At 35.7% G+C, this 25,043-nt stretch overlaps 1 protein-coding gene across 1 annotated transcript in view; it reads left to right on the forward strand.

Annotated features, from left to right (window-relative positions):
- srbd1 (S1 RNA binding domain 1) overlaps positions 1–25,043 on the forward strand; it is a 140,870-nt gene that overhangs the window by 20,180 nt on the left and 95,647 nt on the right. The window contains exons 12-13 of the mRNA XM_022684965.2: positions 4,328–4,418; positions 5,607–5,714. Of these exons, the coding sequence (XP_022540686.2) occupies positions 4,328–4,418; positions 5,607–5,714 (199 nt within the window). The remainder of the gene's footprint in view (positions 1–4,327; positions 4,419–5,606; positions 5,715–25,043) is intronic.

Raw genomic sequence — 25,043 nt, forward strand, 5'->3', positions numbered from 1 at the left:
AGCATAATTTCTTTTAATTATATTAATGACAATTAATGGGCATTAAATTAAAACAATTGTAAAAATGTGCATAAAGGAATGGTACTGTTATTATTTGTTATTTGTTTTTAAATTAAATTTTACTTTTATTTTACATTTTTGATCAATTAAATGCAGAAAATAAATAGAAAATGTACTCTAAAATGTGTAGAGAACGTTCAGATTTCAGTTAGTTTCCTATAGAAAATTTGTTTGTAGATAACTAAGTGAATATTAATTAATCATTAGTTTTCTTTATATTACTATTAATATTACATAATAATAAAAGTAAAGGCCGATAAAAATAAATGGAGAAAATCATAATAATATGTTCTGAGGGCTTAATCTAGTTTAAAAATGTGCTCTTTTAAAGGCAGATCACTTCAAAATATTAATTTATGTTTATTTAATATTTCAGCAGGGTTTAAATGATCATTATATAAAAAGCATTAATTAAATTCCTGCTTATTGCTGCTGTAATTAAAAAAACAGCACTGTATGTATTATTGAATTGGCTCAGTCTCGGCTAGTTGTGGAATGGTAACTTGTTCATTTTGTATGGTGAAATCTTTCTGAAGGCTATTGTCAGATGGGGGAGCGTGAGAGGAAGGCCCACTATGCTCTCTCAGTGGGTGGGGCTCCACACTGGGCAGCATGTGTGCCCAGCTCACGGGCGGCTGATCGGCCTGGCGGGTGTGTGTCAGGTGGCATCGCCATGCTGCCACCTACCCTGCGGCAGCACCACATGTATCTCCACAGCTGCACAGTCACACACACACACAAAATCACTTTATGCCAGGCTCAGCTTGAATGTGACAGGTCTGTGGGTGTGTGGTCAGGCGATCTTCCGCTCTCCAGAGGTGTCCAATAGAATTATCTCCATTCTCCTGAGCTGAGTGCAGACGGCAGCGCTGCTGTTCCTCCTGGAGGGGCGAGAGGAGGAGGAGCAGGAGGAGGGGTTTATATATATATGACTGAAGTTTTTGGTATTATTCAATCTCAGATATTTCATGTTTACTTGAGGCATCTGATCTTTAAAGAACTGTAGAAATTCCAAAAGTTAAATAAGTTATTTGTTTCTATAATAATACAAATGTAGTTACTTATGTATAAAGTCTTCATTATTTTTAGTTACTATCCACTGGCTAGTTTTTATTATTTGTTCAGATTCAAATATTTATAGTTTTTCTCGCTTTAACAAAGGCTCACAGAAGAGAGATGATTAAAAAAATGACAAAAAAATCGTGCATAAAAAAGGGCAGTTCACATGCAGCTCTGGAAATAATGAAGAGAGCACTTCAGTTTCTGAATCAGTTTCTCTGATTTTGTTATTTATAGGTTTATGTTTGAGTAAAATAAACATTGTTGTTTAATTCTATAAACTACAGACAACTTTTCTCCCAAATTCCAAATAAAAATATTGTAATTTAGAGCTTTTATTTGCAGAAAATGAAAAATGGCTGAAATAACAAAAAAAAAAAAAAAAAAAAAGCTGAAGAGCTTTCAGATCTAAAATAATGCAAAGAAAACAAGTTCCTATTCATTAAGTTTTAAATGTTCAAATCAATATTTGGTGGAAAAACCCTGGTTTTTAATCACAGTTTAATGCATCTTGGCATGTTCTCCTCCACCAGTCTTACACACTGCTTTTGGATAATTTTATGCCACTCCTGGTGCAAAAATGTAAGCAGTTAAGCTTGATTTGATGGCTTGTGATCATCCATCTTCCTCTTGATTGTATTCCAGAGATTTTCAGTATGGTAAAATTTAAAGAAACTCATAATTTTCCAGAGCTGTATATTCCAGTACACATACCATGAATAAGCAATTCAAAGCATTGACTGCTGAACATTCTTCAACGTTAAAGGTTATCAAAAATGTGTAATATTATTCTTGAGAATTACAGATGAAATATAATCCCGTGTACCAGTCACAATCCATTATTAGCTAATGGACTGTGTACATACTGTGTGAAAGAAATGTTTCCAGGTTTTAGAAGTCTGTCTCCTGCCAAATGTTTGTCTTTCTAACATGCACTTATGTGCTGCTGTTTCAGCCATTAACATCATCCATTCTTTTGATATAGGCATCTTTATACTCTTCTAGTGTTTTAAGATAATTATAGCACGTGTGACAATGCCTACTGTGATAATAAGATAAATGTTCCATGAAACATTTGGTAATTTAGTCCCAGTGAACATGCGATAGGTGATAAGGGGTGTCACATTTAGCTTATTTGCCCAATATTTCCAAAATATCTGTTCAAAACACTTTTACCAAAGAGTACTTATGTTTCTATGTACCAATTCCGAAATTTGTCACTATTACTGTGGTCAATCAACATGAGTTTTTTTTTCACAATGAGTTTTTTCTGCTGCCCATTTTAGAGAGCAGGTGGATGATATGTAATGCAGATATGCCATTTATTTATTTCTATAGTTATTTATTTTACTGATAATAAAAATTATTATTGTATTATGTTTTATTCAATAATAAACATAAATTAGTCATAAAATTGATGAACTTAAATCAACATTTGTCTGCACTGTATATTGTATAATTTGTATGTTGTATTAATTAATGAAATAGAAAAACAAATGCTTGTGTACGGTAATATAATTTAAAAGACTTTGAAAAGTATGTGAAGAAGAACAGGGTGTGCAGTGTGTCATAAATCACGTTATTCATCTCTATGTAAGTTATATGTAATATAATATATTATATATTTATATATTTAATGCTAGTCTAACTGAAATAAATCTAGATTAGATCTGCTCTCATTTTGGATAGGAAAAAAAATGTTAGCTGAGGAAGTTTTGGTAAATATTAACACTAACAGCAGGGTGCCTGAGGGTTATAGTACAGGGCTCTTACTTTTTACTACTCTCCCAAAAACTGTCCCAGACTGTATTTTGTAGATTTCTTGACATATTCGGTTATAAGCAAATATATAATTTACGCAAAACTGCAGAAACTGAATGTTGTCTAAAAGCCCATAATGTTCATTACCTAAAACATTGTTGGCAAGTTGATAATGATAATAGTAGATGATATTTAATGCAGATATGATTTATATATATATATATATATATATATATATATATATATATATATATATATATATATATATATATATATATATATATATATATATATATTTTTTACCAATAATAAAATCATGAAATTGCCGAACTTAAATGAACATTTGTCTTCACTGTGTATTGATTTTGTAGGGTGTATTAATTAAAAATATTTCTATTGGAAATAGAAAAACACATGCATGTATGCTGTAATATATTTTAAAAGACTTGGACAAGTGTTCGAAGAACAACAGGGCGTGCAGTATATTGGGAATCATGTTATTTATCTCCTTTACTCAATTTGTAATATGTATATTTTATATATTAAATATGTAATGCTAGTCTAATTGAAACTATATACAGAAACAGTATGTTGTTAAACAGCCCATAACATTCATTACCCAAAATGTTGATAATAATAATGGTAACATATAAACTGCTGTTAATGTGATTTTAATAAGTTAAATCTCAAATTTGCAAGTGCTTTTTTACTATTTGCATTTATTTGTGTTCATTTTAGTACTGTAAAAACACACTTAGATACATTTTGTATATTTCAATAGTTTAATTGTTTTTTAATAATACAAAACATAAGAAAATAAATCTTGGTCCCACTTTGTATTTTGTAAGTGTCTCTGTTAATTATGTGATTATATCAATCATATATAAATCATTAATTAATAACAATCCATGCAGTAACTGTGAATAGATGTTGTATTAACTAATAATGATGTGATAGATCAATTACATTGATTTTATGTGCTAAATGTAAATTAAGATCATAATATCTGCTTTTCACAACTCAACTACAAGAGACCTACAGCTATTTCACGTACTTGTTAACTAGTTAATAAAGCTGATGTTTATAGTCTCTATTATCTGGTAAAACCTCAAAACAGCCACTTAACCTTCTTTATTATTATAATAAGCCACATATTGGCTTTAAGTTCCTTAACCCTTTTTTATTCTCTTAGCTGGGTTATTTCGTATTTATATGTTTGCTTGTGTTCTGTTAAGATGAGTGTAGTGATCTTTTGAATTTTCAGTGCTTTTACCTGGAGAAGGAAAGTAAGAAAATGGTGATTAATGTCCTGTTTGTCTGCTACTACACTGCTACAGTTCGAGAGGTTTTAGTAAATTTAGATTATTGCATATTTATTCTTTCATTAATTGTTTCATCCTTTTTTCTCCCTCTCTAGTCTGTAACTATTCTTTATTGTTGTTCTCAGGTCAGATCCTGCACACTGATGTGGTGTACCTGCACGGTCAGGGCAGAAACAGAGAGGCTGACAAACTGCGCCACCTGATGCTGAAACACAGGTACTGCACGTTTAAAATGTACAATAAAGTACATTGTAAGAGTATTTACCAGTCTTCTATAAAATTCTCATCGAGAACAATAGGAATACATAAATAATACCTTCGATATGTTATGTTATGTCCACCATCATTAGCTTATTTATTATTTTATTATTTTATTTTCTATTCCTCCATTAATTACTTAATTATCTATATCAATATTAAGTCTTTCTATTCTTTTCTTTCCTTAGTTAAGTTTGTTTTCTTTTGTTCCTTCTTTTGTTTGTTTCTCCTCTTTTTTTCCCCTTTTTTTCTTTTTTGTCTTAAGTTTTATTTTTGTTTACATCCTTATCCTATAAAGTCTTAAATATATATTATATACATACATAAATACATACAGCTCTGGAAAAAAAACTAGAGACCACCTAAGTTTCTAAATCAGTTTCTCTCTCCAAATAAAAATATTGTCATTTAGAGCATTTATTTGCAGAAAATGATAAATGGCTGAAAAACAAACAAAAAGGAGGCAGAGCTTTTAGACCTCAAATAATGCAAAGAAAACAAGTTCATATTCATAAAATTTTAAAAGTTCAGAAATCAGTATTTGGTGCAATAACCTTGGTTTTTAATCACATTTTTTTATGCATCTTGTCATGTTCTCCTCCACCAGTCTTACACACTGCTTTTGGATAACTTTATGCCTTTACTCCTGGTGCAAAAATTCAAGCAGTTCACCTTGGTTTGATGGCTTGTGATCATCCATCTTCCTCTTGATTATATTCCAAAGCTTTTTAATTTGGTAAAAACAAAAACTCGTTTTTAAGTGGTTTCTTATTTTTTTTTCCAGAGCTGTATATGTATTGAATAAAGTTTTATTCTATTGTTGCTGTCCAATCTACAAAATGGTGACATTTTTAAAAGAAGGCAATTTCTTTTCTTAAGTTTTAATGATAGTTAGTAGCAAAATATCGTTGTTCCAAATTTTTCAGAGCATTTAGAGCTTTGCCCATAATTAATTACACAGCGTACAGAGCAACTTCAGTGTTAAAACAATGGCAAAAACTAAAAACACACACAAATGGAGATGCTTGATTTAAAAAAAAAAAAATTATTGGCCTTTAAAAATGCATCAGCGTCTTACAACCATAAGATTTATGGTTTAAGATTAAAAAGCTTTTGACACATCTTTCCCCTCTCTTATCTCTCCAGCTGCCACACAGTGGTCATTGGGAACGGTACTGCATGCAGGGAAACGGAGGCCTTCTTTGCTGACCTCATCAAAAGTGGCTTCTTCAAGCCTTTGGACGTGTCCTACTGGTAAGTCGTCTGTGGAAATGAACTGTATGACCTTAATCAGCAGTGACTCTGGAGTCCGTTTGGCTGTTTTTTTGCTTTATTATGTGTCTGATGAGAGCTGGTAAGAGGAGAGGTCAGTGTAATACGGTCATTAAAAGCAGCTCTTCAGTGAAGCTGAGAGAGGGCGTCTCTGTTTGTTAGAAGTGAGCTGGAATTCCTCTTAGAAACTTAAGTGCGAGTACAGATTGAAATTTGGAAGCACTTGATCAATAAACTCTCAGACGTAAGAAAATAGCAACTGTGGAACGAGGGGCTGGGGCTGGGGGTGGGGGAGGAAATGGAGCCGGTCTGGAATGTGTAACTCTTGCGGGTTTTAAATGGTATCTGGACCTTGTTTGACTGTCTCTAATTAAAAACAAATATTTCTCACCGTCCTTCAAACCCAACCGTTCCGACGTGCTCTCATCCAACTCAAATATCGGCTAGATCTGGGATCGTCTCTTTCTCCATCGAGCTAGACTCGTGTTTGTTGACTTTTGGTCTGGACTGGAGGCCTGCCCAGAACCGCTCTGAAGTGGCCGTTTATGGAGCGCAGTGATGGCGGTTTTCGGTAGAGCTCTCCGCACCCCTCAGTGCAGCTTGGATGGGTTGCCAGGTCAGCCTCAGTAATTCTCAGCGAAGCGTGATGCGTCAAAAACCGACATCCAAGGCGCTCCGCAAGTGGATCCATTTCAACCTCTGTTCTAAAATGGAAGTGGAAGATTTGAGATCTCCGTTTAACCAGTGCTGCATCTGCTGTCCAGCGCCGGGCACCGCGTGCTTTAGAACTGTTTCCGGTCCTGCTGCTTACAGCCAAGTGTTACAGAAAGCAAAGTGCTAGTTGACATAAATTGTTGGGATTAAATTTCTCATTCAAACATTATGACTTGATATTTAAGGACGCTGCTGTTTCAGCTTCTAGGAGAGTGAAGGCCAACAGTTACTGAGGTACACAGTTTCTTATTTAAAGAAAGAGTATACCCTATATATGCAGGCACAGTGTGCAGTAACATAAACCCATACGATCCCATGGAGACGTGTGTCTCAGACCCTTTGAAAGCTGTAGATGATTTCCTACAGTTTATCCTTCAACCTTTTGACTCCTTAATTATTAAAGTTTCTAATTGACATGTACCTAACATCCTTGAAGAATCACAGTTTATGCATGTGTGCACATGTGACCTCAATTACAAAATGCCAGTGTAATTGATTAGAGCTTAAAACAAAACCAGCTTAAGTTCAACAAGTTCTGATTTCAACTGAACAATAAAACAATAGAATAAAAGTTGGAAAAATGGGGAGTTCTGAGTGAGCCAGTGGGCATAGTGCTACCGCTTCGATCAGGAGATTACTGGTTCGAATCCTGTTCATGTAGTTTGCTATCAGCTACTGGAGCCCTGAGAGAGCACAAGTGGCTTTGCTCTCTCTGGGTTGGTAGATGGCGCTCTCTCCCTACATCACTCCAAAGAGTGCTATCCGAAGCACAAGGCCTCTGTGAGCTAATGTATCAGAACCGAGTCGCTGCACTTTCCTCTGGGCGTGCTGTGATGCTACTTGGCATTGTTTAAAAAAAAAATAAAATAACTCAGCAGCAGTTTGAAAAGAGACAGTGGCTGACTTCACATGTGTCAGAGGAGGCATGTCCTAGTCTTCACCTTCCTGGTGTGTTGGGGCATCGCTAGTGATAGGGGGAGTCCTAATGAGTGGGATGGGTAATTGGCCATGTAAATTGGGAAGAAAATGGAAAATTGGCTTGACGGTGTGTCTTTAGTATCGTGAGGACGTAAAAAAATATGCTTTACGTGGCTTCAAATGCACAAAGAACATTTACATATTCTCTTAATTTATCATGGGTGTGTTTCTGCCTTAACACGAAGAGCGATGTGCCAGTTGTTATTCCCTTTAAGAACCAGGTGCTCTCTGACTTTGGCACATTGTTATCTTAATGGCTATCTTAGTGTTTTTGTGCTCCTCAGCAAAGGAAGCTTACCTGTGAAAACATTGCTGTTCTCGTAATTTACTTGAAATCAAGTAATTAAGTGAAACGAAAGTAAAGGTAAACCTATTTCTGAACCGTTTCTGTTTCATTTTCAGGGGAAAAAAATCTAAGATTTTCTTTCTTTTTTTTTCTTTTCTTTTTTTTTTTTTAGGCCATATCGGCCAGATTTAATTACTCCTGTGTGTCCCTGTGGACAGGAATTGTTATTTGTGATTCAAGCCACCACTAAAGGACATGCTTTTTTGCATTTTTGGACAAGATGCGAGATGCAGAACCAGCATATGTAGTTCCGATTTCTATGACTTGCTTTGTGTTATTTAGCTCTTGTGAGCATTTTGATGTGCACCATATCAAAGTTGCATAGTGCAGTTATCAGCACGACGAGCAAGAAGTAGCAGTGTTTTCTTCTTAGTGCTGGGCGATTTTCACAATTAATTTGGTTAATTCAAATCACCGTTTTAATGAGATTCTCTAACACTACTCTTTTCTGAAGTGTTTATTCGTCTTACCTTGGTTACCGGTGCCTCCCACAGACCATTCCTAACCATTCCACTCAGTCCGACGACAAAAAAATTCCAGCACTCTTCCAGCACTTTTGACACAAACACCCAGTGGGATATGGAGTATACTTAGCTAAAAATAAATCCTACCATTTCTTAAAAATGCATCGTGATTACTCCTAGTTTTTTTTTTTCTTTTACAGGTAAACCTAGTTTTGAATCATTTCTTTGTCATCTGTAGTTTAATTTTTAGTAAAGGGGAAAAATCGATTATAATCGAAGATTTTGTTAGGTCATCGTTGCCCAGCACTAATTCTTCTTATTTTAAGTCTGTGGAACATCAAAATAATTTTGCAGCTATTATTATACAGTTTACATGTTATATAATGCTGCTTTTAATCATTGTATAATCGGTTTTGACTTTGCTTTAGCCGACATTACAAATCAGCTTGTGTTGAACTTTATTTTTTGAAGTTTGTCCTGCATTGCAGGAATGATCTGGATTCTCTGAGGCCTGAAATAGAAACGTCCCCACTGGAAACTTGCTTCTTTCCTTCCATACATTTTTTCCAGGGTGAGTGTGATCAAATAAAGGTGTCTAACTGGGTTCAAATTAGTTCAAGTGCCTGAATTTCACAAGTTCTTTCCCTGCGGATCATGCTTTTCCTACGGTCATCATAGTATCGTCAGCTGAGCTGTCTGAGGAAAGATCATAAATGATGAAAGATGATTTTTGAGTGCTGGGAACTAAATGTCTTGAGAGGGCTTTGGTCCTGCTGCCTGGACTCAGGGCGATCAAAGGTCCGGCGAATGAGGGAATGAATTGACAAAGCGGTACAGTGTTCCGCTGTTCCAAAGTAGCAAATATGACCACAGTCAACCATCATAGATTTTGATGTGGAGTGTTGTACAGTGGTGACAGTTTAGCGTCAGAATTGCAGATTAATGGTCTGTCCTCACCTGATTAGTGGTCTGCTGAATGACCTGATTCAGCTTGCTTTAGGTTTAGGTTGTTCTCTGCATGAGTCTGAGATCAGACTTTGATCAGGAAACTGAAAACTTTGAGAGGTTTTTGAAACTATAGGCCAAACCAGACTGGGGAGCGTTTCTTCTAATGGTTTCCCTTGCTTTTGGAAAAGGGGGTGAACCATAAAATGAACTGTGGGTTCATTTCCCATTTCAACAATACGAGAAAAAAAATGAATTCAACTTCCTCAACTCATTCCTCCTTTTAAATCATTGATAGTGGAATAGTTTTGTGGGGGTTGTAGTAGTGCCGAATGGTCTTGCTGGAGTTTTTGTTGGGGGAGCTAAAGAAATGCAGCTAAACTTAAAATGCTTTACTGACATAAAGAAGCTGCACTGTAAAAAAAAAAAAATAAAAAAAAAAAATGAAAAAATATCAAAGTCAGGCCAGTTTATAATAATGCATTACATACTGATTACAGAGCTTTTTTTAATCAATGCTACTTAATTTAGTCAGTAGTTCTCCTAACAAACACTTTTTAGGGTGTTTCTTTTAGTTTTTCAGACCATGTCATTTGACAGGAAAGCAGTTAAATCGTTGCTCCACCCTGTGCTGTGTTTTTGAAAAAAAGGAAAAGAAAATAATAATAATAAAAACTAAATAATTTTATTTTACATTTTTTTGCCCCCAATTTTATATTGTCCTTATTATAAGTCAGTGGAACATTGCAGTAATTCTGAAGCTGTTAATATATGGTTTAAATGCTACATAATAGTACCATCAATAGTACAGGTACCACAGTTTGAGAACCACTGCTTTTGGACCGTGGAACCCAACTGTGTTCAAACTTATAGTGTCTATCAATAGTTAGACAATTTCTCCACTGTACACTGCGTTAAAAAAAAATTAAACAAAAATTCCAACAAAAAAAACTAAGAATCGTTTTATTTGACATTTTTTTCCCGTATTGTATTTTTTTAATCCAAATCTATATCTGAAATTTGTCTTTAAACAAATTAAATTAAACAGTGTAACCATGTACAAACCACTTTATAACTATGTTATTAAATAGTGCAATCTTACAGCAGTCTAACTGCCTGCTCATCAAGTGTAAGTAGATTGTAAATTGTCAAATTGTCGAAAAAACTCCCAATCTGCGTATTACATTTGTCCGGAGCAGTCCTAAATCATAGATGGGACTGATCAATAACTGACTTCATATTTAAGGAAATTTAGGTACAAAACTTTTAAGCAAATTTATCTGCTATGCATGTACCACTATTTCCGAGGCTCAGTTTAACCAAAATAAGCTGCAGAAAAAAAATATGAATTCACCAATCAAAGCTGAAAAGAAATAAAAGAAATGCGCAAACCATGTACATTGCTTTTTTTTTTTTTTTTAATCATTCCTGCGTTTTTCGGCATATCACTCACATTTGAATGTCAGACAAAGATTACCTGATTAAACTTGAAAACCACTTTTTAACTGATGATTTCATTTAATAATCTTTCCAAACCTACTAATTCCGTATTTTTATCCCCTAACCTTAATAACGCAACAGCAATCAAGCATTGGTTATAACTGGTAATTAGTGTTTCTCATACTTGTGAAAGATATTTGGTCCACTCTTCTTTGCAAAACTGTTTTAATTCAGACACATTGTAGGGTTTTTGAGTATGAACCACCTGTTTAAGGTCATGCAACAACATCTCAATCAGACATGGCCACTCCAAAACTTTTCAGACGTGGACTTGGTGGTTTTCTTTGGATCATTGTCCTGCTGCAGAACCCAAGTTTGCTTGAGCTTAAAGTCATGAACTGATGGACAGCCATTCTCCTTCAGGCTTTTCATGTAGAGAGCAGGATTCATTATTCCATCAGTTACAGTATGTTGTCTAGGTCCTGAAGCAGCAAAGCAGCCCCAGACACTACCACCACCATGTTTGACTTTCAGTATTATGCTCATTTTTCACATTCGGCCATGTTTGATTGGATAGCTATTTATATATATATCTACTCGGGTTATTTTTGTCTGATATAAAAGTTTGAGAATTTGAAAAATAGCATAAGTATAAAAAAAAAGCAAAAATGAATGAAATCTATAAGGATGCAGATACTTTTTCACAGTGCTGTATATTGGCCTCCTTTCATGTTAGATTTAGTCTTAGTTTTAGTCTTATAAACACCTGTAGAGTAGACTTATACTGGAATACCTGAGTGTGGTGTGAAGTGGAATGTAGAAAACAGCATTAATCAGTGTTTTGAGGAGTGTTTTTAGTGTTTTAAACTCAGTGTTTCAGAGTTTGTCCTCGCGTTACAGAAGTTTTTACTTTACTGGTATTTTGCATGTTGTGTAATGAGGGTGTTCCCATTAAAAGAGGAAAAGGTTTCCAGTGTTACTGCAGTTAATTAAACTGCTGGGTTCATTCGCACCGTCTGCTTTCTGTCTCCCCACGCCACTGCCTGATGAGCAGCCCTCCTGGTGCCCCCACCCTTCATCCTCCTCTCTCCCCCTCTGTCCTCACGTCCCTCCCAGCTTTCTCCCCTCCTCTCTTCCGCCTGGCTGCTCCTGCGCAGTGACAGGCAGTGCCAGCAGCCCACATGCAGTAATCAGCCTGCGGGAGGACGGCGCTGCGCTCAGCAACCCCTCTGCTGGTGCTTTTAACAGGCTGTTTTGTCACTTCTTCAAACAGCACTTTGTGTCTATTATTACAATGTTAATACAATCAAACTTTTCAGCTGAGATCAATCGTATCTGACTTCTCTTTAATTCCGTCAGTTCCAAAATCAATCCTTTTTGTATGAAGAACCTTTTTAAGGTCTAAAAAACCTTCACTTTATGTAAAAAAAAAAAATGTAATCGTATTTTAGGGTGCTTTTCCATTTTCTTGGTTTCTTCTTTCTTCTTCAGTTCCGAAATGAACCATTTTTGTATGATTAACCTTTTTAAGGTAAAGTTTATGTAAAGAATTTTTTTTTCCATTGTATTTTCCTAGTTTCTTTGTTGCATATAATCAAACTTTTCGGTTGAGATTAATGCTTAATTCCTTACTCATCTAACTACTCTTGGTTCCTTCAATTACAAAATTAACCATTTTTGTATGAAGAACCCTTTTTAAGATCTAAAGAACCTTCACCTTCTTCTTTTTCACATATTTTATGGAACTTTTACATTTTCTTTGTTCCTTTGTTGTATATAATCAAACTTTTCGGTTGGGATCAATGCTTGATTTTTTAAATATTTTACTATACTTGGTTTCTTTAGTTTCGAAATGAACCATGTTTGCAGGAATAACCTTTTTAAGGTATTAAGAACCCTTTAATTTATGTAAAGATTCTTTTTTTTATCGTATTTTTAGGGTGCTTTTATATTTTCCTAGTTTATTTGTTGTATATAAATAAACTTTTTGGTTAAGATCAAAAATTTTGGGGAGAAGGTGTAGTGCACTATAGGACTGTGTGGTGCGGCCTAAGCTTTTGTCCTTAATGGCATTTTTTCCCTTTACATTATTTTTGCTTTTTTACTTTAAGCAGTTTTGAAAGCAGTACTTTTACAATTTTATTTGAGTAAAAAGCCATGACGAGAGCTCATAGCAAAGTCATTTGTATGCTCATTAAACTGCAGTGTAAAACAAATCTAACCAGACCCTTTGAGCTTTATTTTAAGAGTAATGTTTTCAGCACTCATTTTACTATTTATTACTAATTTGCCACTTTATGGTACTTACATGGCCTTTGACAAAGTTTTCTTTGTTTTAGAGCTGCACGATATTAAAGAAAAAAAAAACATTACAATATTCAGCAGATCAACAATAGTTACTGCGGTATTAAGACATACAGGATTTTCACCATTTTTATTTTTGAAAATTATCAAGTCCGTGATCCATAATCTTATAATATTAACAGTGCATCATGTATATCAATGATTGGAGAAAAATACAGTAAATGGTATTGTGTTGATATAATTGTTAATTTGGTAGATACTGTCATGTAAATGAGATCAGTGTGAAAGATTATGAAGGAGTTTTGCCTTACAGTATATAATATTATTATAAATTAAATTAATAAATCAGTTTTTAGCACAATCAATATAGTATTCAGGTAACATGATTTCAGATAATTCTCTTATGTAACCTATACATTTTCATTTGTATCAAGCATTAAAACGTTTTTACAAATGATATTTTGGCATTGCACAAAACATTGCATGTCCTGCGATATGATTATTGATTATTGTGCAAGCGTTGATTACAGTTTCCATGCTAAAATGATATATTGTGCACTCCTACTATATTTTATCTTTTTATTTGATCTGAATTGTATTAAATATTGCTGCACTATGAAATACATTAGTGTTCATATACGTGTTCAGAAGTAAAAGATACTGTACATACATTTTCTTTTTTAGGTGTTTATTTATTTTAAGTTGTTTTTAATGTGGAGCCATTCGTTTTTAATAGCCATTTGTTAAACGTTGCTTTATTGGTGTGAATCTGGGGATCCTGATTGTTTTTCGTATTTCAGGGGAAGCACTGGGGTGGTTATTTGTCTCTTTCTGGCCAGACGCTCTTCAGTGCCAGCTCTCTTTACTCCTGCAGACAGCTACAGAACTTCTAAGACATGACCTAATTTCCTCTAACACCAAGATTTTAATTGATCCTCAGCATGAAACAGGACTAAGAATCTCTCCAAGATCAGGGACTTTTTTCTTTTTTTTTTTTCCTGTATTGCCTCCCCACATTATGACTAGTGGACTCTTGATGTGCCTTCAGGATGAAACAAAGTCCATTGGGAGTGACCATGAAAGCAGGACATTGGCTGTCTTGGTATCTTCTTGGTTTTCTTGAGCGTACTTCTAAAATAGAGGTGCATCCAATATTTTTTGTTCACATTTACATTTCTCTATTACATCTCAAGGACTGTTGTGAATGGTCATAGTCCATTGATTCCCTTTCTTAGGGTGCTTTCATATCTACTTTGTTGGGTCAAGAACCTTCTTTCACACTTGCTTTGTTTGGTCCGGACCTTTCCAGGGCTTTTCAGGTTGAACTAACCCAACCTAGCATTGTGAAATGTGCCATAAACAATAGTCCCGACCGAAAAAACAAAATTTGATCTGACCAAAAGTGGTGGTCTCAGTCTGAATAAAGGGAACCATTTGATGGTTTAGACTTCAAATTGGCTTAGACCAATTACAGGAGGCTGAGGCAGGCTAATGTCACCCAACAATAATAGTAAAATATTAGAAAACAATAGAAGAATAATTGATAGAATAAGATAAAGAATCGGTATTGTATTGGAAGCTGACTCTTTTTCGCTTGTACAAGTCATGCAACAGTATGGGAAAAAAACATATTATACTAACTATTTCTGTATCTACTGTAACTGTAGATGAACCCTTATTTATGAACAGAAATAAAAGGATTGCAATAAAAGTGCAAGTGCAGGAAGGCAGAATTTGGCACAGCATGTGGACAGCATGTTCTTCACCTTTTTTCACCTTTGGTCCAGACTATAGTGATGGGTTTTAGGGGCATCAAAGGGCACTTGAAAGTCTAGACCAATGTCCAGATTGTGGTCACATTCTAAACATTTGATATTTTTAGTTAGCAATCGGCAGTTTAGTTAGCAAACCTACCTGGTCTACGTCTTTCTACACTTGACAATAATTGTTTTTTAAAAAGGTGTTGTCTGTTGTCACATCGGTGAGTTGTCTTTCCTGGTGTTATGCCAAATTCTGACTGCTTGCCAGAATTTCTTGATGTTCATCCTGGCTACACAACAAAATTGACTTGAAAGATGACCCCTGGATTCTTTGCATTTCTGTTTAGAAATAAGGGTTAATCTACAGTTACAGTAGATACAGAAATTGGAAGCGTAATCTTATGTGCCCATACTTCTGTATAACACACATGTACGCAAGAAAAGTTCGATTTCAAAGCAACACTAGTTCTTTTTCGTCTTCTATTGTTTAACGAGATTTGAAATCCTGTCATTTCGAAAATTGTTTTCAAACTGGTTTAGTTGATTTAGACCGAGACCAGATCTGGTCACAACAACTTTTGGTCCTTTAGTCTGAACCATTGTCCACAGCACCTTTCATACCTGCTAATTTAGTTTGAACCAAAATTGAAAAGTCTAAAGGTCTTGACTAAAAAAGGTAAATGTAAAACAGCCTCACAACAGTTTTCCTCTCAAAATCCTGTCACAGTACCAGATTTCCACTAGGTGTGCAACATATGTCTTAATCAATTCTGAGGATGTGAGGCTCTCTCACCTTTAGGTTGACAAGAAATTAATAAAAAATAAAAAACAGTTTTTATAAGGCCAGTATTTTTGGAATGTCGCCCAAATTCTCGTTGTTTTTGTTGGACTGTGGACAAAATGTGGTTGAGGATTTTGCAGCGCCTCGTTTGCCAGACTGGTTGTCAGCATAGTTGTCAGATTTCTTTACAAACCTGGCTGAGAAATGTTTGTATGAGTGGAATGTCTTACAGAGACCTAAAATACCCAAAATTAACTTTAGATTTGAGGGATTTTGCATTCTTCTTGTAAATTTGCGTCCTTGTTCACTCATAGTCGCTGTGGAATGCAATAATTGGAAGTGAAAGGAGCGCTATATCCTGGATTTGCTGCTTGTGTCTTTGTATAGCGTTCTGTGCTGACTCTGCTCCTTGCTCCTGAGGGGTGAGGTGACATGTATCCCGCGTAACGAGAGAGCCCAGAGTGATGGCCCCAACCGATCACATCAGCTCTACTCTCAGGGCAGCGATCCTGATACAGAGTCTCGGCTGCTGACCGCTCGGACAGCCCTGTCAGCCGTGTACCAAGAGGACAACAAGCAGTGACCACCCTGCTTCCCCCTAGGCTGTCCTTCTGCCACCAGCCGCCCCGTCACTGGCCATTAGTCTCAGTTTGCTGAGGGATGAGGTGTTGTAAGAGTATTCCTAATTGCCCTTTGTCCCTGGCGAATTTGACCTGTTATGATTTAGACGTTTTTACCGTTCTTCATCTTTCCTAAGGAATTTCCTGAAACTACTAGAGTATAACTACTAGATGGCATGTTAGCTCTTCTTATTTACACACTGATCATCAAAGGAATGGTTGGAATAATAGTTGGACCAGAAGGTAATGATGTCTGATTGCAGTGCTATTTGGTAGGAAGATAACCAGAAACAATTAATACCAGAAATGACCAGGAACAATGAACAAGTAATAAAAATGAAGACTGATAAGGGCACCAATATGGTCGGGAGATTGTTGATTGTTCGAATCCCGGTGATGCAGCTTGCCTTTAGCTGTCGAAGCCCTGAGAGAGCACAATTGGCCTTGCTCTGGTGCTTTTCCCCCTCATCACTCCTAGAGGTGATGTCAGTCAGCATAATGCATCTATAAGCTGATGTATCGACACCGAGTAGCTGACTTCACATGTGTCAGAGGAGGCATGTGCTAGTTTTCACCCTGCTTGCGTTGTGGCATTACTAGTGATGGGGATTTACAGCTGACTAGCAGCTGAATGGGTGGGACAGTTGACTCTAGCTATAATTGGGGGTAAAACATAGGAGAAAATAAAAGAAATAGAAATAAATCTTAAAGGAAAAAAAACGCACACAAACGCACAGCAGAAAGTCTAATAGCATCCCATGTGTGTTCATTTTAGGAAAGGTTTGGCTGTGCGACTGACAGTGACATAGTTTCTACCAGATTCTACCAGATCCCAAACCACTAGATCAGTTAAAGATCCACCGTTTCTGGTGGTTAAGAAGCTTAGACAGTACACACCCGAATTAACCAGCAGACTTTGCACACAGGAGAAATCTGTGGCAAGTTAACATATAAGTGAGATTTAACTACTTTTAAAACAATGTTTCTCTCGCAGTTAAACCTGAACTAGCTTTAACCAGCTCATTTTGAAAGGAGCTGAAACTGGCGGGAACAAAGCTGGTGAGATCTGTTAATGTGAGAGTGATTTTGTGCTTCATGAACATGTTTTGTATAGATTTTTTAAAGCTTTTACAATGGACTTCCTAAAGTGCAACCTTTAGCTTTTCAGAAAATATGTGGACTGTGCTTAAATATGAGTTTCATTCCAGGAGTTTTGAGGCATTTATTTTTCAAGGGTAGGTGATATGGCATTTACGGTATATTATGTACTGATACACATAAGAAATGGTTTTATTAGGAATGCACCAAAATGTACATGTGTTGAATAATAGAAAATGTAAATTAAAATGAATAAAAATTAAATAGATTAAATGTATTGTCTTGTTTTCCAATTTACCTATATTTTTTAACACTAAACATTTAATATCCTAGCAGATATACCAATAAAGCATAGCGTAAAAAAAAAAAAAAAAATTATTCGGCAGTGAAAAGTGCTTTTATTTGCCATGTTTAGTAAAATATGGCCTGCTAATATGGCCAATATTCTGAAAGTACTGACAATGTCCACAATTCACTCAGAGGAGAACATAATGTAATATAGGCGTCACAATGCTGAATATGATAAATATCATCTCATTTCCCAGCCCTTGATGAAATGCAGCTCTTTCAGCGATTAATTAACTTGTGTAAAAACTGAAAGTGTGAAGCGATGGCAGGAACATTTCGTAACAGGAACAAGTGTGTCCTTTTCTTTTGTTCTCTTTCAGTTCTTGTGACTCTTTAATGTCCTTTCTGTAGCTGATAGTCATCGTGCTGATGATGCAGCTTGGGCTGAGTGTGCTGGTCATAGTCATTTTGGTTTTTGTCCTTTGCTGTAGTCTGTCTTCAGGTAATTAATGCTCTTGGATGCTGGCCTGCTCTTGGTGGAATGAGCTCATTCCTGGCTGCGAGGCCCGAGATGACGAGGATTTGGCAGCAGGGAGATTTGTCCCTGTTGTGGAGGATTCTGGGTAGGGTGATTAGGACTGTAAGGGATGGGGGATAATTACAGTCACTTGCCTGCAGCTCTGGGCTCACTGAAGGTTAGATGGCTGAATCATAAAGGACAGCCAAAATCAGGCCTTCCTCACGGAACTGTCTCAAGGCTGCCTTGTTCTGTGTTTCAAACTTGAGGTGGATTTTCTGATGCCAAGAAGATAATCACCATATCATCACAATCATGTAACTTTTTTTTGCCATTGTCTACTTTTAAACATAATCGAATTCTGACAGACGTTTTTTTTCTTCTTTTTTTACATTATTTCACTATTTCATGATAAGTGGACCATTACAAATGATCTTAAATGGGATTTATCCTCAAATAAGTAGAAATATTTACACCCTGAAGTAGTGCTGGGCACTGTTTATTTATTATTATTATTATTATTGCATAATTGGGCTTTTATATAGGTTTGTGACTTGCTGTACTGTTAGGAGTACATATCATATAAAACTAAATTTCATATTTTAATATATTTTCATATTTAACTAAATAAAAATAAGGGCATAAATTAAGGCTTTGATTAGAATTGGGTTTACTTTGTCCCACAAAATGAAACAATATATGAAGAAATGAGACTTCATTAGCAGAAAAACAGCTTAAGAATGTAAACAGTAGACCTTAAACAGCTTCTTTTATAAAACTAAAGATTTTAAATAGTTCCATAAATACTATAAATGGGCCTTATTGCTGTTTTTGTTTTTTTGTGCTTAGGCTATATGCTTAAAATAAATAATAATATTTTTTTAATAAAAATAATAATAATAATAATAATAATAATATATATATATATATATATATATATATATATATATATATATATATATATATATATATATATATATATATATAGATATGATTTGCTCAGACAGTGTTTTATATTGTAAAACATTGTTAATTTTAATAGAGTAGGTGAAAGTAGTTGTAAATTATGTTAATATTGTTCCTGGTCTATTTTTTATTTGAATGAGTGTGCAGTGGGTAGCCTTATTGTTGTTTTTTTGTGTTTTGCACCTAGACTATATGCTTAAAATAATTTAAAAAAATGTTCAGAAGCTGTTTTATATTCTTAAACATTGTTAATTATATTAGAATAGACCGAGAAATCGGTTCTTTATAAACATTGTTCTTAAATAATAGCTCTATGCTTCTATTGCTCAGTGTTGCAGTGTTAGTTAACATCATTCTGAACAGATTGTGCCTGAAAATGATTTTTAAAAGCTCAGTTTTAACGCTCTATTAATGAAGGTCGGGCTCATAATGAAGGTTATTAATAAGCGGGTCGGGTTGGGCTGAATATTTTTATTCTTTCAATTTATGTGTTGTAAGTGCTTATTAATGTTTTTTTTTATATTTACAACCTACTTTATAACTATTAATAAACTCCATAAAGAAGCCTTATTTTAAAGAGGTACCAGAAAGTTTTTTTCTCTCGTGTAAGCCTGCTATTTTGAAGATGGGTTGAAGGTGGGGGTTCTATGGGCAAAAATATATTTATCTAGGTCATAGTATATAAACATAAGCTTATATTTGTGTCCAGCTGTTGATGTAAAAAAAGCGTGCAGAGTCCTGCTGTGCATTATCTCCCGATTCTCTCTGAACAAGACTTTTTCCAGACAGATCTGCGTCATGTCCGTTCCGTTCAGCAGTGATTGATCTTCATCAGTTGAGCATGACACTTAACTACGTCTCGCAAAGTTTTCATTGCCTTCAGGCGGATGCCAAAGTCCCCATTTGTCAATTTCCATCTAACGGGATCCTGTGATGTCATAACTGTCTCTGTCAGTGGCACTTTTTACTGTGCTGCACATTTCATGCCTCATTTGCCTGTGTTTGGCAGTTTGATGTTGAAGTTTATTGCCTTTGGAAAAATGAAGAAAATGCAGGCGACATCAAAACACGGAAACCTCGGTGCCACATCTGCTTAAAATGCACTCGGGGTCCAATGAAAACGGTATTTTGAGTTAGAACATGGCTAGTTTGGAAATGTTTTTTTTTTTTTTTTTTAAAGCTATCGTGGTGTGCCAATTTTGTTAAGGTTGCCATGGATTTAGGCACTGGACCATTTAACAGTATAAAACAGAAACTCTACTTATTCATTAAGTAGAACAAGAGAAGCTTGTGGGCTTAGAACCCTAAATCAGAAATATAATGGAAATAAAAATACATTACTCTTACTTGTGTTTCATTGTGGACAGTGTGAATCCAAGATATTAAATGTTTTGTCTGCTCAGTTTCAATACATTTATTAACCCTCCTTATATGTTTGTTTGTCAGGAACAGCAATGGTGTTCCTGGGTCAGTTTGATCCAGTGCAGGTTTAATTATCCAAAAGATGTCTGAAACCAAAAAAAATCTTACAAGCAGTGTGAATATTTCATTACTCATAACTCGATTGATAATTATTTTATCAATATTTAGTGCAGTAATGTTCCTTACCTCTTAACAGTTCGTTCAATTAGAAAAATTCACTCGTTTTTTCATAAAAAAAATACTGAAAAGACCAACATATAAAACACTGCAGTTTTAGATGGTTAGTGGTTGCAAATATGTGAGATGAATCATTTTCACATTATATGCTGATTACACTAATTAAGACAAGCTTTTCTAGATCTTCAAACTTTGAACTCAGTTTGACCCATAACACAAAAGGAGTGTTAATATATATTCTTTTCAGACACAGCACATTCCAAAAAAGTTGGGATGGGGCAGTTTGACAGCTGAAAATTGTTTTCAGGCTACTGGATTAAGTCGGTACTGTTATGTGATACAGCATAAATGCATAAATATACTTTGAGACATTAGACCAACATATGCTGTCTTCAAGATGACCTCTTGTATAGAGATATCCATGCATTTTTTTATCAAGACAATGCAAAACCGCATGCTGCACACATTACAGAGGCATGACTGCAGAAGAAAATGCTACATCTGCTGGACTGGTCTGCTTCCAGCCCTGACCTGTCCCCAGTAGAGGGACTATGTAGAATTTATTTATTTATTTATTTTTTTTTATTTTTTTTTTTTTTTTTTTTTAAGCACTTGGAGTTGTGTATGTGTTGCAGGCTCAAAATAGGAAGTAGGAATGAATGTTTATTAATAAATGTAATAAATGTAACATTTTATATATAATATAATATAATATAATATAATATAATATAATATATAGTTTAGCAGTGAAAACATGAATATATTGGGTTTATTTTGTCAGCAATCAAATAAAAGTAAAATATAAAGTAAATGTAAGAAACACTAAGTTTTGAAGCATTGTGAATTGTGATATTAGGGATGCACCATTATGTCAACATCATAATACAGTACCAATATAAACATAACAGATAAAGTAAGGAAATGTATTTTTGGTAGAAAAAATAATTATTTCTTCTATAAATCTTACACAGTTGGAAAGCCTGTTCATTTCCCTTTTAAATGTTCCAAAATTTTAACTGGCATGCATTTGTGGGATGAGCAGCAGAGTAATGTGGTTTGCTGGGTAATGTGTTTTGCGACCATTAAAAATTTGACACATTCTCTGTACTATTGCCAAACTGTTATCATGTTTCACAATATTTTTATGTATATTCTGAAGCTGAAAAAAAAAATAATAATAAAAATAGGTAATGTAAAAAAAGATGATTGTAATAGAGGGGTGTAAATGTGAAGAATATTTAAACTATTGTCTTTACCTGGGTGGGTAGGATCTGTTGTTTGATATTTGATGTAGATTTTGGCTATAGTTCACCTGAGATTGAGTTAATTATTACCTTCACAATGCCAGAATGCAGCTGACGGCCCGATGCTAGCTAGGCTAACAAATTGCAGATATTAATGGAGATGGCTAATGGCTAACGGCTAACTGGCGATGCTAACTGTATTTCCTAGCTAAATTTATCGCAGTGTTTAAAAAAAGATGTGTGTGTTTGTGCTGGTTAGTGTTTGTAGATACTGTGGTTTTATATGATATGTGAATTATGACTATAGTTTACTCCAGTCTGTAGTTTATACCTTTATCTTTTCAGTGCTAGCTAGGCTGCTGGTGTTAATCTGTTCTCCCCTCAGACGCTGACTTTACAAATACTAGATGTGGCCGTTTTGCTGTTCGGCGTTTCCAAAGTAAAAACTTTCCAGGCAATCAACATTTTTTTTTGTAGGAAAAAAGCTAAAGTTTACTTAGTCAGCCACAGACTGAAGCTGCTGGAGGTTCAGGGTAAACTGTGGAACTGGAATCCGGATCAGCAATGCTTTTCGTGTTAAAGTTTTGGCGGGTTTATTGTCCAGCTCAAGCTGCGGACTGGAATATGGATCTGTAAGTGGATCGGCCGTGATCGCCCGATATCCGATTCATTAAATTACGTCGGCCCCGATGCTGATATTGTATAGAATCGGTCCCATTTCTACTACTAAGTTGGGTAGATAGAACACTATTACTGCTTCTTTCTTTCTTTCTTTTTTTTTCTTTTTTTTTTGAGTGCTCAGTCAGCGTGTAGATCTTACCCATACCCATAACAAAGAAAAGCTTTGTTGTTATTGTTGGGCTGAAAAGCTGTAGACAGTGCTCTGCCCAGTAGAATTGGATTTTGGATTGAGGGCTTGGCATTATTGGAGCACTGGGCACTCATAGGTAGTTAAGAGCGCTCTCCACTAAACCCCCCCACCCCCCCACTTCCCTCACACAATGCAGGGAAATGTTTCCTAGCCTTGGGGAGTGTGTAAGGGAGGGGTTGACACTCACTACCAGCTCTGTGTGTGTGTGTGTGTTTGTGTGTGTGTGTGTTTGAGGCAGGAGTGGGGTGATGAGCGTCTGCCACCAGGTTGATGTGAGTGGCTGTGAGGCTTTGCTCTTTTCAGACGTGTGCAGTAGTGGCAGCTGGAGTGTGGCGTTGACGAGGCCCCTGCTTACCGCGTGCTTCCTGCCTTCTAGCGCAGCGCGTGAGACTGACAGCCCCTGACACCTGCCATTTGAGCCCTTTTCGTGTCGAAAAATGGCGTCATTTTGGGACTGTGTCTGGGCCTGGTATCTCATCATCTGTTCTTATGGCCAGAATCCCCAGGCTCAGGCATCGCTACACAGCTGACAGCAACTGGCCCGAGCTGCCCTGATTCCTGCCCTTACTTTGTTCTTTTTGTGGTCAGGCTTTCACAACCCTGCCTGTTTTGCAGACGCCGTATTCCGTAATATAGTTGTTTTGGGTATGTAGCGGCTAATTGTATGTAGCGTCTCATGATATTCCCAAATTGGTTTTATGTTCCCAATACTGTTCCCAATAAATCCCAATACTTCCATAAAGCTCAGTTTTAGTTGCTTCCAAGGCATGGCACTATTTCTGAGCTACTTTTCCTATAGTCATGCAGTCGAGACTCCTTCTACCTAGCATTGTCCAAAAGAAAGTGAATGCCAAAATGGCTAGTGTAAAACAACCACACAAAAGAAAGCACAAAGAGTTACTGTATTTTTTGCACTGTAAGGCCCAGCGGATTGTAATAACGTCTATTTTCTGTTCTATTTTTATACATAATGTGCACTGGATTATAAGGCGCATTAAGTGACACTAGTAAGGAACAGAGGTGTGTCTAATTCAGCAGGTCTCACCACGGCGGGGTGGGGGGGTAGTTAACTAAGTTGAACAAAGCTAAGCTAAGTAAACAAAACTGTAGTTCTTAAAAAAAAAGACTTTCAAAGTCAAACAAGCGCTGAAATAAGTTGAAGCCATGTTAATTAAGGCTATTTTATTTAAAACAATCATAAAATAGAGAGTTATTGAACAGAATGCAAAGTAAAAAATTAAAAGCATAACATAAACTATACGAATGTCTGTTGAACCCAGAGAAAATATGTGACCACACCAGAAATTACATGTTGCCAGTCACTGCTTATTATTTTGAGCTGTATTTATTACTTGATTAATGTTTAGAATTATCGCTGAGCCTCAAATTTGATCCCACTGGCCTCTTTGGCCTCTTTAGAGATTAATAAATTATACTTTGAAAACTAGGAGTTCTCAGATTTTTGTTGCTAATTCCATGGACAACCAAGTAGGGGTGTGCAATATCGTATCATACACGATATCGTCAAAATTTTTAAATATCGTGAACGATATTATACCCTATAATATCGTGCCATATCACCCATTCCATTTCCCTATATATATCTACTAGAGACAGATTATATCTGTCCAGTATCATTTATTTTACTTTAATCCTGGATATATGAAGATATTTGGAGTTCATTATTATTAGCATCATGACATTCTAGATCATTGACTTCTGTTACAAATCTGATACAATTCTTGTATTTTTTAATCTCTCACTTAGGGGTGTGCAGTATTATATTGTGTGTAATAATATATATATTTTTTTCTTGCAGTGTATAGTGTATTTTTGAAATAGTTTTTTAAAAGTGTTTTGTCATATCGCCAAGAGTATCGTTATTGCGAAAATACCATGAAATATCTTTATATAATTTACGCCTATCAAAAGAACATTTTGACAGTGTGGTAGCTTTTAGGGAATGCACCAATTTTTTTATCAAACCAATATGGAATAAAGAACTTTGCAAATACAGGGGTTGGACAATGAAATTGAAACACCTGGTTTTAGTCCACAATAATTGATAGTCCTGACGGACAGTTCTGGTGGAAACAGGAGAGTTGAGGTGCACATTGAATTCTGTCGTGATTTGAGCAGCCGTGGTTTTACCTTTTTTTTTGGATACAATCCGGGTTAGCACCCGAACATCCCTTTCAGACAGCTTCCTCTTGCGTCCACAGTTACTCCTGTTGGATGTGGTTGGTCCTTCTTGGTGGTATGCTGACATTACCCTGGATACCGTGGCTTTTGATACAAAATCACAAAGACTTGCTGTCTTGGTCACAGATGCACCAGCAAGACGTGCACCGACAAAATGTCCTCTTTTGAACTCTG

The sequence above is a fragment of the Astyanax mexicanus genome, chromosome 7, assembly GCF_023375975.1.
Source record: "Astyanax mexicanus isolate ESR-SI-001 chromosome 7, AstMex3_surface, whole genome shotgun sequence".
Lineage (NCBI taxonomy): Eukaryota > Metazoa > Chordata > Actinopteri > Characiformes > Acestrorhamphidae > Astyanax > Astyanax mexicanus.